Source organism: Platalea leucorodia (genome assembly GCF_965183815.1).
Source record: "Platalea leucorodia genome assembly, chromosome: 17".
NCBI lineage: Eukaryota > Metazoa > Chordata > Aves > Pelecaniformes > Threskiornithidae > Platalea > Platalea leucorodia.
The window spans coordinates 4548508-4561692 of NC_138839.1; the positions used below are offsets into that span (position 1 = coordinate 4548508).

Genomic DNA, 13185 nt, shown 5'->3' on the forward strand with positions numbered 1-13185 from the left:
TATTTTTATACCCCCTCAAATATAGGGCTAACAGTGAGTAGTTATTACAAGATTACTACCTTCTTTCATGGCCTGGGACAGCTTTATACATCACATAATTACCTAACCTAACTTCAAATTTTGCTAAGTTCTCAGTTTTAGCATGTGAAAACTTGCTCCATACTTCAGTTTTGACTTGTTTTTTAAAATAAATATTTATTTTTAACTTGCTACTTTTCAATTTACACTGCTTAATGGCAAGCCTTCCCGCTTCATCTGGCTTTGTTTCTTCAGTACTGTCTTGGAAAGGCACTTATTCATTTAAACAGACTAAACTGTCAGCTTGCTCTGAAAAATCAAGCAAATATACCGACAGAAAAACAGTAACAGAAGTAGCCTCAATTACTACATATTCATATTCCTTTGTAAACAAAGATTAAGCACTGCTTGGAAAAAAAAAAAATCCCCCAAACTGTCTACTTGTCTCAAATACAGCATTTCTGATCTGTATTACTTCCATGAACCTAATGCTTGCATTTGCATCTGAAATTGAAGGATTAATTTATCATGAGAGCAGTAAGGTTATGTGGGGATACTTTAATGCTTTTTATCACTACACATCCTTATGTATAGGAACAAAGCATCAGTCAGATGCACCATTAAATTTTTTGCTTATCCACACAAGTAGGAATTTCTAGGTCACTGAGAGATTGCCTGGCTTCCTAGAATCTGCATCTCCTGTAGCTGACTGAAAAGGCCTCAGGTGTCCAGTCCTAACACAAAAGAAGAATGGGAAAATTTTACCTTGGTAGACTTCTTCACTGAATCTGCTTTGCTGTCATTGCTGGAGGTGCTGGCAGCGCTAGGAGAGTTGCGGCCACTAGAACGGATGTCTTCGTTAATAGGTGAGGCTCTACCATCAGGGCTGGCTGGCTGCTTTTTACGACCACTACGTAGTGTAGACATCTGTTTGTTTAACAGAAGTAAAAGTGTATCAAAATCAACATTTGTCCAACCTCTTTACTTTTTTTTCTGTCTTACATCAGGGGCACGGATGGACCACTCCTGCTAAGAGCTTGAGAAATGACAAACCAAGAGCATTTGACATTGTAACAATTTCTCCTTGAAAGCTCATTCGGACTTAAAAGGAGGCAAATCCTTAATTTGTCTACTCAGAAACACTAAGTGCTGATTGCTTTATTTAGTAGTGTCTGCTAGAAATGACAACATTAGAAAGATGTTCCAAAGCTGCTGCTGTTTGCAAGCTAAATTTTCCTCATAAAATGCACGTGCGTACGTTTGTAGGTGTGCGTACGCACGCAGTGAATGAGGTAGCAGGGGACCCTCGTGCTCCATTAAAAAAAAGAAGTCTATCTGTTGGCATTCAAGAGGTCAAGACCAGTTTCTAAAGCCACAGTTTCAATGTGCTCCTGCTATGCCATAAGGAATCACAGCAGAGTGTATTTCAATAATTAATGCTGTCTCCCTTCCAGTTTGGCAGTTTTTTGGATGATTGGCTACCACAAAAACAACAAAGCCACCTTACTTGACAGCATAGCCTCACAAGGTATTTAGAAGCAATGGTCACATCATCATGATCAGAAAGATGGAGAGGGGAGGGCAAGAAATTTATCTGCTGCTTTCTATCAGCCAAAACCCAAAGCAAACATCAAATTAACCAGAGCTGCTGTCAGAGTCCTCACGAGTGACTTGCGCACAGTAAGGCTCCCAGCATTTCACCCCAAGTAAAAACTCTGCGACAGGGCACAGCGACCATAGGCGCAAAATACAGTTTTCTGCAGGGAAGAGATTTTTAACTCCAGTAATGTGAGGAGACCACAGGAACAGCATTTAATTTTTTCAAACTCGTCCTTTAAAATAAGCCCAAGGGCCTACCTCTGACAGGCTCCAGCTGGAAGAAGGATACATACTAGCACAAAATCTGTAATGACACACTGGTCAAGGGCCCCTCATGATGACAGTCCACTGCCAGTCATTAAAAACGTGAAAATAACAAGTTTGACTACAACTTGCAGAAGAGACATTGCAGCTCCTTTTTCCAAAGAAAGCCTCAACGTCAGCAAATCTCACACTTGCATACACAAATGCAGCAGCAGGCACATACCATGGCAAGCAAGCAAGATGGAGAAAGCATCATTTTAGAAGTTTGACTACCTTTTTCCAGACAACACCTCGTCTTTACAGAAGAAGCTGCAATGCAAAAGTGTTAAGCCTACCGAGCCTCGACTCCGCCTTGTCCTCATGCTATGCTTTCCACTAAGTCCATCATCTTCCTCTTTGACAGGCTTAAACATAAAGGGCGGAGGGTCTACAGGCTTCTCAATGGGTGGCAGTTCTCCGTATTTTTTGAAGTGAATGCGACAATCGGTGCACAATAAAATGTTTTCTCGACCGCCGTGGTGCCAGTCCTTGGAGGCTTGGGGCAGGAAAAGCAACAGCTTAGAAACAGGCAACGTACCAGATACTCAGCACAAACACATTGCATTATTAAAAAAGCACACAACTAGAAAAGTAGCTGCTTTTCTATGGGCAACGAAGTTGGAGAAATTTCTGCAAAACTTTGTCCTGTTCCAGGCTTAGTCTGTGTTCCAGTGCACATCTTCAATATTCCACTTACAAACTATTTGTTTACTTAAGCAACTACAGCTTTGAAACAAAGAAAGGAGCCTTATCTGCTCTACCTGGGAGCTAACAGGCAGCTATTGTTCTCCAAAGCTGTGGTTTCTTAAAGCGAAGTGAGCTATGAACTTCTCATTCCCTTCCCTTCCCCATTTTGGGGCTCACACTTCCATGCCATGCCTATGCCCACATATCAGACAACCTTCAGGAATACCTGCAGGAACGAGGCTGCGGCAGAAGAGATTTGGTGCAGCGTAAAGAAGTTTTGTGTGCGGCAGTCACAGTCCAATATTGATTTGCTGTATCACAAATGGATTATATAGATTCTGGATCATGTAGATTTTTTCCTGAATAAATGTCTACCTTTCAGGATTCTCCTTTGTCACCGCAATAATAACGTGCAATGGCAAAGCATGATTAACTCTGCTAGGAATGCTGCATACTTTAGCTGATTCAACCCCACATTTTTTTGAACAGCTGTACATGCACACGAACTGCTCTTGCTTGACTGAACCTGCATTAAGTAGGCAGTAGCAGAAGGGAGAGAAATACAGCAATGAATCAGGTGCGTACTGGTTGTGAAGCAGTGACGACAGGCGTAGCCCTTCAGTTCCTGTTCACTGTCCTCGCTGTCAAAGTCATCTTCGCTGGCCGAGCTCAAGTCCACTGAGTAAGTAAAGAACAAGGGAAGAAGAGGAAAATGGAAAAGAAAAACTCAGCAGGATTTTCTATTTCCTCCTACTCGCTAAAATAACCATTAATAATAATGGTTCTTGCATAAATTTTGTGACTTCCTACAATCACCTTGCTTTGGATGGCCATTATTTCTGATTTTGCAAACTAAGCAAGGCCAGACCTGATCAGTCTACAGATTAAAGGAGGATTCCAGGAAGGCAGCAAATGATACAATTCACAGAACTTTTCATTCAGTACACAGTACTTTTCCAATTAAGTTGTCATTCAAATACTGTTCGTGCTTAGTTAGAGAGGCTGCGTTCCAAAAGCACAATTTTCAAGAGAAAGGAGGTTTGTATGTCTAGAACCTGATCAAATTTAAAATCAAATACGCAACACCTAAATCCTACTTTACTAGATTCCATGGACAGATACCGTGGTGGCTCTTCTGGTTTTTATTTTGTTTCTAGATTTCATCTTCTAAACCAGATGGGGACTGCTGCTATGCTGTTAGACAGCGGCTATATTTAACCCAAGAGCTAGATATGCTTTGTGGGTAGAAGAAACGATGCTTGCATATAATGCAGCTGTTCGAAAAACGTCGTGATTCTTTCGGATGAGAAGTACGACAAGGATACCACCAGCTTTCCAATTCTTACTGCAAGCCTCCGTAAGAGTTTTAACCTGTGGCAAACAAATTTCAAGAATGTCATGTCTCGAAGAAGTGGAGAATATGGAAAGGGTCACTTTCCTTTGTGGCAAGTGGCAAATTAGCCGATGACAAGGCTGTGAGCTAAAAAGTACCATCTAAGCCACTGAAAATCTGCAGACATCACAAAACCAGTATCTGATCTTCTAAAACAACTCAGAAGTAAATCCTTTCTTATTGAGTACTGCATTTTTCTAGCACCACCACTATAAATTCACAACATAACACGTCCATAATTTGTCGAAAGCAGAAAGCCCTGTGGCTTCTTTTGTTCACGTCTTTAATTAGAAAAGAAGTCCTTGATGCAAGAATACTGTTTTTCTAACGGTTCCAAGAGGATATTTTGTAATACGTGCAGGTTATAGAGAGGGAGGGATTCTACAGTACTTGCCGTTACCATTTGTCATCACCTCATTACCCTTCAGATTAACACAGGGCACTACCGTAATTTCTACATTAATTCTTGCAGGTGTTTAAACCCTGACTGCAAAATTGACAACAGAACTTGCTAGAACTTGCTTTCTTTTACTGAATTGATGTTTATTCTCACCCTGCAGTCGGATCCATATGGATGGGTCCTTCCAGCCACGTGCACTCTGAAGTGCTGAGTATCTTGGAGCGAGCTGTAGAGTCAAGACCCTCACTTCTTGTGCACGCAGAAATCAGCACTAAATCCTATCCCTTTCAGCAAGGAGAAGCTAATAGCCCTTGCTTACTACCTAACACCCTCTCCAGAACTCTCTGTCGTGCCTGCTCATCACATCCTCTACCTCCCCGATATTAGTAACATTCTGCCAATTTCTGCCTTCCACGTAGTCCCTTTTCTTTAGAAGGCATGTGAAACGTGCTGGGTTCAGTCCATAGAAAGATTTAAAACTCACAGGGTAACATAAGCCTTTTACATAAGGATAAAAGTTGATATATCCATATGGACATTAGTAATCATAACCCTTCGCAACGCAGCGCATTCCACTGGTTTGGGCAATTATTCTTTGTTTAGACACTTCTGCTTCAGTCAAGGCCAAAGTTCTTCCCAGATGCATTAAGATACAACGGTGCTGGCTGCAGCACACAGTCTGAGATCAAGCAGAAGCTATGGGTCACCAAGTAAGGATGAAAGGGACTTCCTTCCAAAGGGAAGGCGGCCTTCCTTCTTTTTGCATTTTCTAATTTCCATTACTGCAATAAGCCTGGAGAAAATACAACACAAAACCAAGAAAAGAGTAGGGAAATTCAGTACCAGGGCAATGTTTCCATCCTTACAGGATGCTTTTATGTTTGAAACTGCACAAAGCACTTGGTGATCAAAGACGCCTACCACATTCCAGCATAATGGTATAGGAACAGGAGAGGGCAACTGCCTGAACTCCATTTCCTTGCTTCATTCACTTGAAGGTACAGCACCATTACATTACTGTTGCTCCCTGAATCTAAACAAAGATAAATGCATTGCTTTTAGCTTCCACTTACAGAATTCACTGGAGGGGGGCCTGGAGGGAGTGTTGACTGGAGTGGAAGCAGTTCGAGTTTTAATTCTCCGAAACACAGCCTGTCTTCGATGCCTACGGTGGGCTCGAGAACTTGCTGCTTCAGGGGTTTTCTTCCAATAGTAATAGAAGGTGATTAGTTCTCCCTGCAAATACAGAAGGAGTATGTTAGAGGGGCATGCAAATCTGACTTGTCAGCTTTTCTCCTCCCTTTTGCTCTTTGTATGCGTGCACGTGTATTTTTGTAGGAAGCTTCATGATGTATTTCAGCCAGACAAAAGAATGCTTTAGATAAGACAGAAAAAAAAAAAATCCTCAATATTTTTTGTTTGCTTTTGCAGGGGAGGAACAGAAGTAAACAAATGCCTTCTCGCTCCTCTCCTCCTCCACTAGAAAAGAGGTTGGGTGGTGAGTACCCAGCTTCCACCTGGACGCATTTCGGAAGAGGGTGCCCTCGCCTTGCTGCCAGCACCCTGGTGCCACCTCTGCACAGCTCGGGAGGCACCCGGAGAGGCACTGCTTCCCAGGGAGCCATCAGAACAAGCGACTGATAACTGCTAGGAATTCTCTGGTGTTTACAGAAGGAATAAGGATCAAGTCAAACAGACACTACCATTTTGTCAACCTACATTCTGCATACAGATATTTTTAAATATTCCTGTTTAAGCAGCTGAAAGTTGGAATAAAAATGTGTTCAGTGAGAAGTCTGTAACCATAACTCAACCCTACTACAGTAAATCGTGTTTTAATTTCAATATATATGCCCACATCTAAATTAATTAAGCAGTTAAAAGAGCACACCTAGAGAAATGAGTGATAATTTCACAGCATAATGAATCTGGCTTACATTCAAAAACTGGAGCAGCTGCCATTCAAACTAGCGGATGTAATGCTGAACTAAAGAACAGCATGTGGTTTTAATCTCTTTTCTCTTACTTTGAAACCTCATCATTTCCTGGCGACTTGTCTGCCTCTAAGGTAAAAGGTGTTGTTTCTTTCAAGTTGCAAGGGAAAAACGGAGAAGTTCTAACCAGCCCCTTGAAAAATCAACATCAGAACAAACATACCTGAATTGCCCACAAAAAGGGTTTCTTTGAACTGCATTTTATGTGATCAAATAACATAACCTCAGCCTCTGTGGGGAAATCCTGCAGCCTATACTCAGGGCAGATCACTCAAGTTAACTCTAATAAAGACACACCCTTAATCCAAACCCTCCCAAGGGCCTCAAACAAGCAATTACAGCCGTAACTAACATCTGTACCACTGAAACACTTGAAAGACAAAAGGAGGATGTTGTTCTAGACATTAACTGCTGACATTTAAGACACTTAGGAATTTTACCAATGCCTAATTTAAAAATAGAAACACCAGAAAAAGAACACAACCACAACTTTGATTTCTGGTGACGGGCAGAATAGATGCATTTTTAATCTGCACTGCTCTAGACTGGGATTGATGCTGCTGATCTCCGCCACAGACCTGAGCAATATTCACACCAAACTGTATTCAGTGGTACTTGGTCAGCAGAAGGAAGGATTAAGTGGGCAAAATTAATCGTTACCTACAACAGTTGATTCTGAAGGACAAAAGCCCTACTAAAAAAAAAAAAAAAAAAAAAAAATACCTAACTCTTTCCTGAAGAGTTAAAGCTCAAATGGACGCAGGCTGGCAACGAGCATTGGAGCTGTGTCAGATCTGGGAAGAACACAGCGTTCTGACACCCAGCACCCTGCTCTGCTACTGCATGTCCAACTGTACGTGTGTTTGCTTTAGAAATACCATTTTACTTTGAGTCCATTAAGTGGGCTCAAAGTCCACCCAGCACAACTGTTTGTCAAACCGAGGAGACGACCTGTGCCAGGAGGCAGACCGAGCTCTGCAGAAAAGCTTATGCAATGCTTTTCAGGGGTAGAAAGTCTCTTGCAAATGAAACCAGCCATATTTTACCTATAAATTCATTTATATCAAATCCGAGGTGTCAGCACTAAGCAGCAAGTCAGTAAATCCCATGTCTTTATGTCAGTGAATTAATGTGTCCTCTGACATATGGCAACAGCAGAGTGCAAACCGATCTGTTTGTCTCCCAGCATAAAACTAGGAAACGGGAACCTATTGGAGCTCTGTTTTCACATCGCAAACCCATCAGGCCCCAAGGGAAGTTTAACAACTTATACATGCACTACATCATAAACCAAACTTTTTAAAAAAGAAATGGTGTATATTTATTAAAAAAATACTAACTTCATGATCATAATGCTTTTCTTCCCGAGACCCTCCCAACACTGTAGTCACAACTGCATGCAGGTAAAAATGAAACAGAAGTTTATTCAACAACTAGTTTTACTCCACCTATGAAATCTGGATATATTAAAGGCCTAGAGAATACTCTGTACTTCAAATTCATCGTCAGACTGCACAGCTACGTGACTCAGTAAATGACTCAACTTTCTGACAAAGACGGAGAATTAAAGTCAGAGAGGAAGCATACGCAGCGAATGTTGATGTTATATACGTACACACAGGTTAGACATGTACTACACTGAAAAAATTCCATGCCAGATCTTATTAGCTGCCTGGCTATCTAATATTATATTGTCTACCTAAGGGATTAAATGCTGGAGTGGAGTGAGCCTGGAAGGATTAGAAACAGCATACACTGGTGACTGCACAGGTGGCAGAAGCTTGAGCACAAAGGAATAAGTCAGGAAAGCTTTGGTTCTACAAACAGGCAGTAAAAACAGCTTCCAGCTTCACTGCAAGTGAAGTCAAATGAACTTTAATCAAACATGCATAGTGTGCGCTGCCGAAACCCATCGCACATAAATTCAGGGAACAAAAGCTGTTGCAGAGATCAATAGCCTACTGAAACATTAACACAGGCAAGCATTGATCAAAAGGCCCTTTTACAAAAGGCAGCCTTGCAAATTAGCTGCTGTTTTTGCTTGCAAGCAAACAGAAAGCATAAACGCAGCTGACGTGAATAGTCTGTAATGATCATTTTGTTCCTGGCGATCTCACCTCACCTCGCCACAAGGTCTCGCAGTCAACACAGCCTACATCTCTGTCCTGTAATTGCCAGCAGCACGATGAACTGAGGCGGCCTGGTGCTGCTTCACTGGCAGAGGGCTGAGAGCAGCTGCTGTGAATCTCATTTTCTGGGTAGCAGGTCTACACCCAGGGGAACAGCCCTAACCTAACAACCTGCAAATATATTGTATGTCTCCTTCGAAGCTTTTTGTGCCAAGAACTGGGTATTGCTAGCAACAGACGCCCTAAAATCACACAAGATAAAGCAGACTGAACCATCCTTCATTGCATCATGATACTCATTCAACCTAAGAGTGACATCCTCCTCATTTCCAAACTTCAGAGATAAATTAAGGAAGGGGTGAGACCACCTCACCTCTGGTGAGGTCTCTGGCTGATGGTGGAAGAGAAACCCAAGGCTTGCAAACCAAGTTCAGGGAGGGCTGAACCTGCTGCTTGAAATAGTGACCTTGTTCGTCACTCTCTAATCCAGTTTAGTGGCCTGAAGTGCACAGACCATCCGAAGTCAGGAGGAGACTGTCTCCTTTTGCAATAAGCACCATCCAGCTGCTTCTGCCACCCTCTTCTCTTCCCTGCACCCAGTAACATGCTCCTGTTTAATCAAGCTCTGGGACCGCCGATAAAACAGGCATTAACAACCACTGCAAAGCCTCGCAATGAAATGGTAAACTTAAGCGATGCATGGCCCAGCTTAGCACCACTTCGAAGTAGCAAAATTTGATGTGGCTGCACATACACGGACGACCCATGATGCACACGCAAATGAGAAACGTAAGTGTTCAATGAAGCAGTCCCTCACAGCACACGCAAAACCATTCTTCAGCAAAGCTCCCAGTCTACTGAATCAGAGCAGCTGTAACATTCCAGATGTTTGGTGGTAAGATAGCCGGTATTTTGAGGCAACTGTCCAGCAGGAACGGTCTCCATGTCCAAGTGGCTGCTTCTTTCACCAGAACTGTTAATGGGCTGCCTCCTGTCCCCGAAATCCACCTTGGCTCTCAGACCCCCAGATACTGATGCTGGTGACAGAACTGTGCGTTTGCATCCCTTACCAATAAAGCCAATATGTTAGAAGTCCCAATAAAAAGACCCACAAGTCTACTCCAACAGCATCCCTCAAATGAGCGGCTCTAATTCCTGTACTGTGCCACATCCAAGAAAGATGCTATTAGTGCCCTCCCAGATCAACTCCATCAAGGAACAGCTTTTTCCATCAGTGTGGGGAGAAGATACATTTCTCTCCCGATCTGCTTAGTTGTTCACAGTACCAGCCCCACCTCCACTTGATACAACACCACCTCTCTCTTCTGCAAATACAACCCCATTTTTCTATGTTAACATCTCACCAACTGTCCCAAGCAATTTATCAAACACATATAAAGCAAAATGAGAAGCATTGTTCAGGCTTTTAATGCTGCCTTTCCTCGAGAACATCTACTTTCCCATTACCGAAGTTTCACAAGACAAAGGGGATATGTTCTTCACTAAAAACCATTGTTTGGCTTTCATCAATTTTGAAATACATCTGGAGCTCACAACTCCTCACATCTCTTGCCTTCTCCTGCCAAGGCCGTTTCACCCCATGTTGTAGGTACATAGAAAAAAAGTCACGCTTCGCCTCCTTTTAACTCTGTTCTAGAGATTATTTTTAAAGGGAAAGAAACGGTTCAGACCCACTCCCGCAGGAGTACGCAGCAGCGAGACTTTCTCTGCAATCCAGCTCTGGAGGCCGAGCTGACAACAGCCTCCGAGCGCCCCGCAGCCCCCCCCCTCCCTAACCCAGCGCTCCTGCTTGCACCACCATTTATTCGGAGACTGCTGCCTCGGCACGTGGCACCTTTCTCTTCCCTCTCCCACCATTTTCACCCCCTGCTCTCACCCGTATTTTTTTGCAGCTCCATCAAGCTCTCCCAGCCACATCCCAAAACACCAGGGCAGGCCTTACTAACTCCTCCATACCCTTAACAAACTAAGTGAGCGCCAGCAAGAGCTGCATGCCCTGCTTTCTCACTTCTTATCAGTAGTTTTCAAATGTAAAATACACAATACAAGCTGTGCCCCATGTTTGTGTTTAGTCTTGCCTTAGGTAAACAAAGGATTAACACTGTGTATGCATTTCTGGATTTGAGAGGTTTTGACAGCCCTGCTGCAGCAGCCGCTGCTCCTGCGGAAGCCAATCACACAAACACATCAACTTACCTTCAAGTATCTGTTATGGTATAACAGAGTGAGCAAACATAATAATTGCTGTTTAATTTCCCCAGAGCCTAGCTCTGCCGGGGGTGAGAGGTGGGGAATCGTGGGGGAAGGGAATCGCTTTACAGTAATTAAACAGAAAAGGTAAATGACAACTCTCTTCAATGGCTATAAACCAGTCATGGCAGACCAGAGGGGAACAGATTGTCCAGCTGTGGCCTTAATGAATTCACAATCTTTCTGGAACGCATCAAGATTTTATTAAGTCAACTCAATTTAGCTAATGCTCCCTATTACTAAAGTCCTGTGGTAAAAACACCGTCTCCAGCACCTCCCTCCTTCACCGAATCCCCTGGCTTTAACAGTCTTGGTTACGCCACCTGCTCAACCGCCTGCACGCCAAGGGGCGCGTCAAGAAAGAGGCCTACACGTGCACAGCTTTGGGAGCTCTATAGCACACACCTTCCGTCCAGACCAGTGCATCGCTGGCCGGCACCTCCAGGTTGCTTGCAGAAACTCTACAGAACAACCCAGAATATTGCCACACGCTGTTAGGCTGGGAGACAAAACTGGAGGTATCAGTCCCTTCCATCACGCACGTCTCCGTACCCAGAAGCTGCTCATACAAATGTATGCAAACAGGCTAGCACAACCACGCAACAAATCCTCGGGCCTCCTGCACAGCACAGCCTGCCGCATCAAGGCAGAAACGGGGCGGTGAGCGGAGAGCACGGCATGGCTATTTCTTGTTATGAGCCTAATCCAGACAGGGAAAATCTAGAACTCTTGTCTTGGTCTGAACAAGTTGAAGTATTGAAAAAATGCAGCAGGGAAGAGAAAGAACAGCTGTGTGCAGCTCGGAAGAGTTGAACCTAGGCATTTTTACAATTTTAAGCTTCGTCTACATGCCTCTGCCAACTATGACAAATAGGTTTGCATATGCTCTAATTAAGCAATAAGTCTCAGCAGCTTGTTCAGTAGCACTGATTAACGTCCACCTTGGGTGCACAGAAGACTGCATCATCTAAAACGTTACTGAAATTTTCAGAGAGGCTTTTAAAAACCAAGAGATACTTTTATTAACACTACAAAAAACACATTAAAAATTGTGCGATGCTCTCTAAGGAATATTCTGCAGGTCTCTCAGTTCTCTAGCATATTTTAAAAGTATAGGCACTTTATTTAGCAGCTCCTCTAGCCATTTATTATCTTTTGGATGGCAATACAGCCTTCTCTCCCTGGTCTCTGCACAGAACTCTTACCTACAGTTTTAGGAGAAGACCGGCTGTCCTAATGCTCTGTTTCCTTGTTCTGCAAACAGCAAGGCAAGCTAGCTGGTTTCATTTTTTATTTGCAACTCCTGGCAAAACGGGCCGGCCAAGTGGGAACCAAAAGAGGAGATACAGGTATGTAAGAAATCCAGGCTAACTCCTTGGTTTTTCATGCTGTCAATTTACCCCCAGTTCAGGAACAGTCACCGAGTTTCCTGGGAACCCAGCCGAGGCTCCATCTGTATTTTCTGGATTTCATTTTGTTGTGGAAAAAACCTGCAATCAGATACAGCTTTATGCTTTCCAATTGTTTCTGCTAAATGAGCACTGCTACCCTGCTTAGTCCTCTACAGACCAGGGGAAGAGCGAGCTTCTGTCGCCTACAAATCATGCTTTCGTTTAGATAGCTGACACAGGCCTGTGATACACCAGGTCATTAGAGAACTGTGTCACTCCCGATAGTGCTGAAGCAAGTTTGGAACCTGAAGATTTCACTCCAAAGTGCCTCAAGCCGTGAAGAGACTAAAATAATTTCATTTTTCATGTTACCTAAACACACAGATCACTTTTGTAATTCTCCCAGGAGAATATATTTGCCCTCCTTCACAAATAATTAAAAAAAAAAATCAACATAATGGGTGAGTACAAACTAAACCCAACTCTGAGAGCAAAATTATGCATGGGAACTGCAAGTGGCAAGAGAGACAGAGAGTAACGGGGTCGCCAGCAGGAAGGAGTCAGTGCGCAGGGACTGCAAAGCGGGGGGGGGGGAGGAAAGAAATACACAAGCTGGGATGTAAATAATCTCTCATTTGAAACAAACATTTATCTGCAGCAACACAGTAACGCTCACCCATTGTATAGCAACTTCCATTTGATGACAAAGTCAATGAAGTATTTACAAATGAAGTCTCAGCACATCCTTTGTAAGTTTTACAGCGTATAGAAACAAAGAGACAGAAGATTTATAAATTGGCCAAGATCAATCCTGTGTGAGAAGTACAACCGTACTGATTAACCTCAAACTATGTGAACAGCTCCACCAGTGACAGTCAGGCTCTAAAAGTCCTTCATAACTCAAACCCAGGCCTACTGGACAGGCTTATCCATCCCCATTAAGCCCGGTACTGGCTGACTGTTCCTCAACAGTTCAGCTTTCCTTTTGCCCTCAATACAA

The 13185-nt window shown here is 43.2% G+C and overlaps 1 protein-coding gene across 3 annotated transcripts in view; it reads right to left on the minus strand.

The window, feature by feature from the left end:
- RERE (arginine-glutamic acid dipeptide repeats) overlaps positions 1 to 13185 on the minus strand; it is a 181437-nt gene that overhangs the window by 13664 nt on the left and 154588 nt on the right. For all 3 annotated transcript variants that reach the window (XM_082328890.1, XM_082328889.1, XM_082328891.1), the window contains 4 exons: positions 5474 to 5636; positions 3193 to 3285; positions 2217 to 2416; positions 784 to 945 (listed from right to left, as the gene is read on the minus strand). In XM_082328890.1, the coding sequence (XP_082185016.1) occupies positions 784 to 945; positions 2217 to 2416; positions 3193 to 3285; positions 5474 to 5636 (618 nt within the window). The remainder of the gene's footprint in view (positions 1 to 783; positions 946 to 2216; positions 2417 to 3192; positions 3286 to 5473; positions 5637 to 13185) is intronic.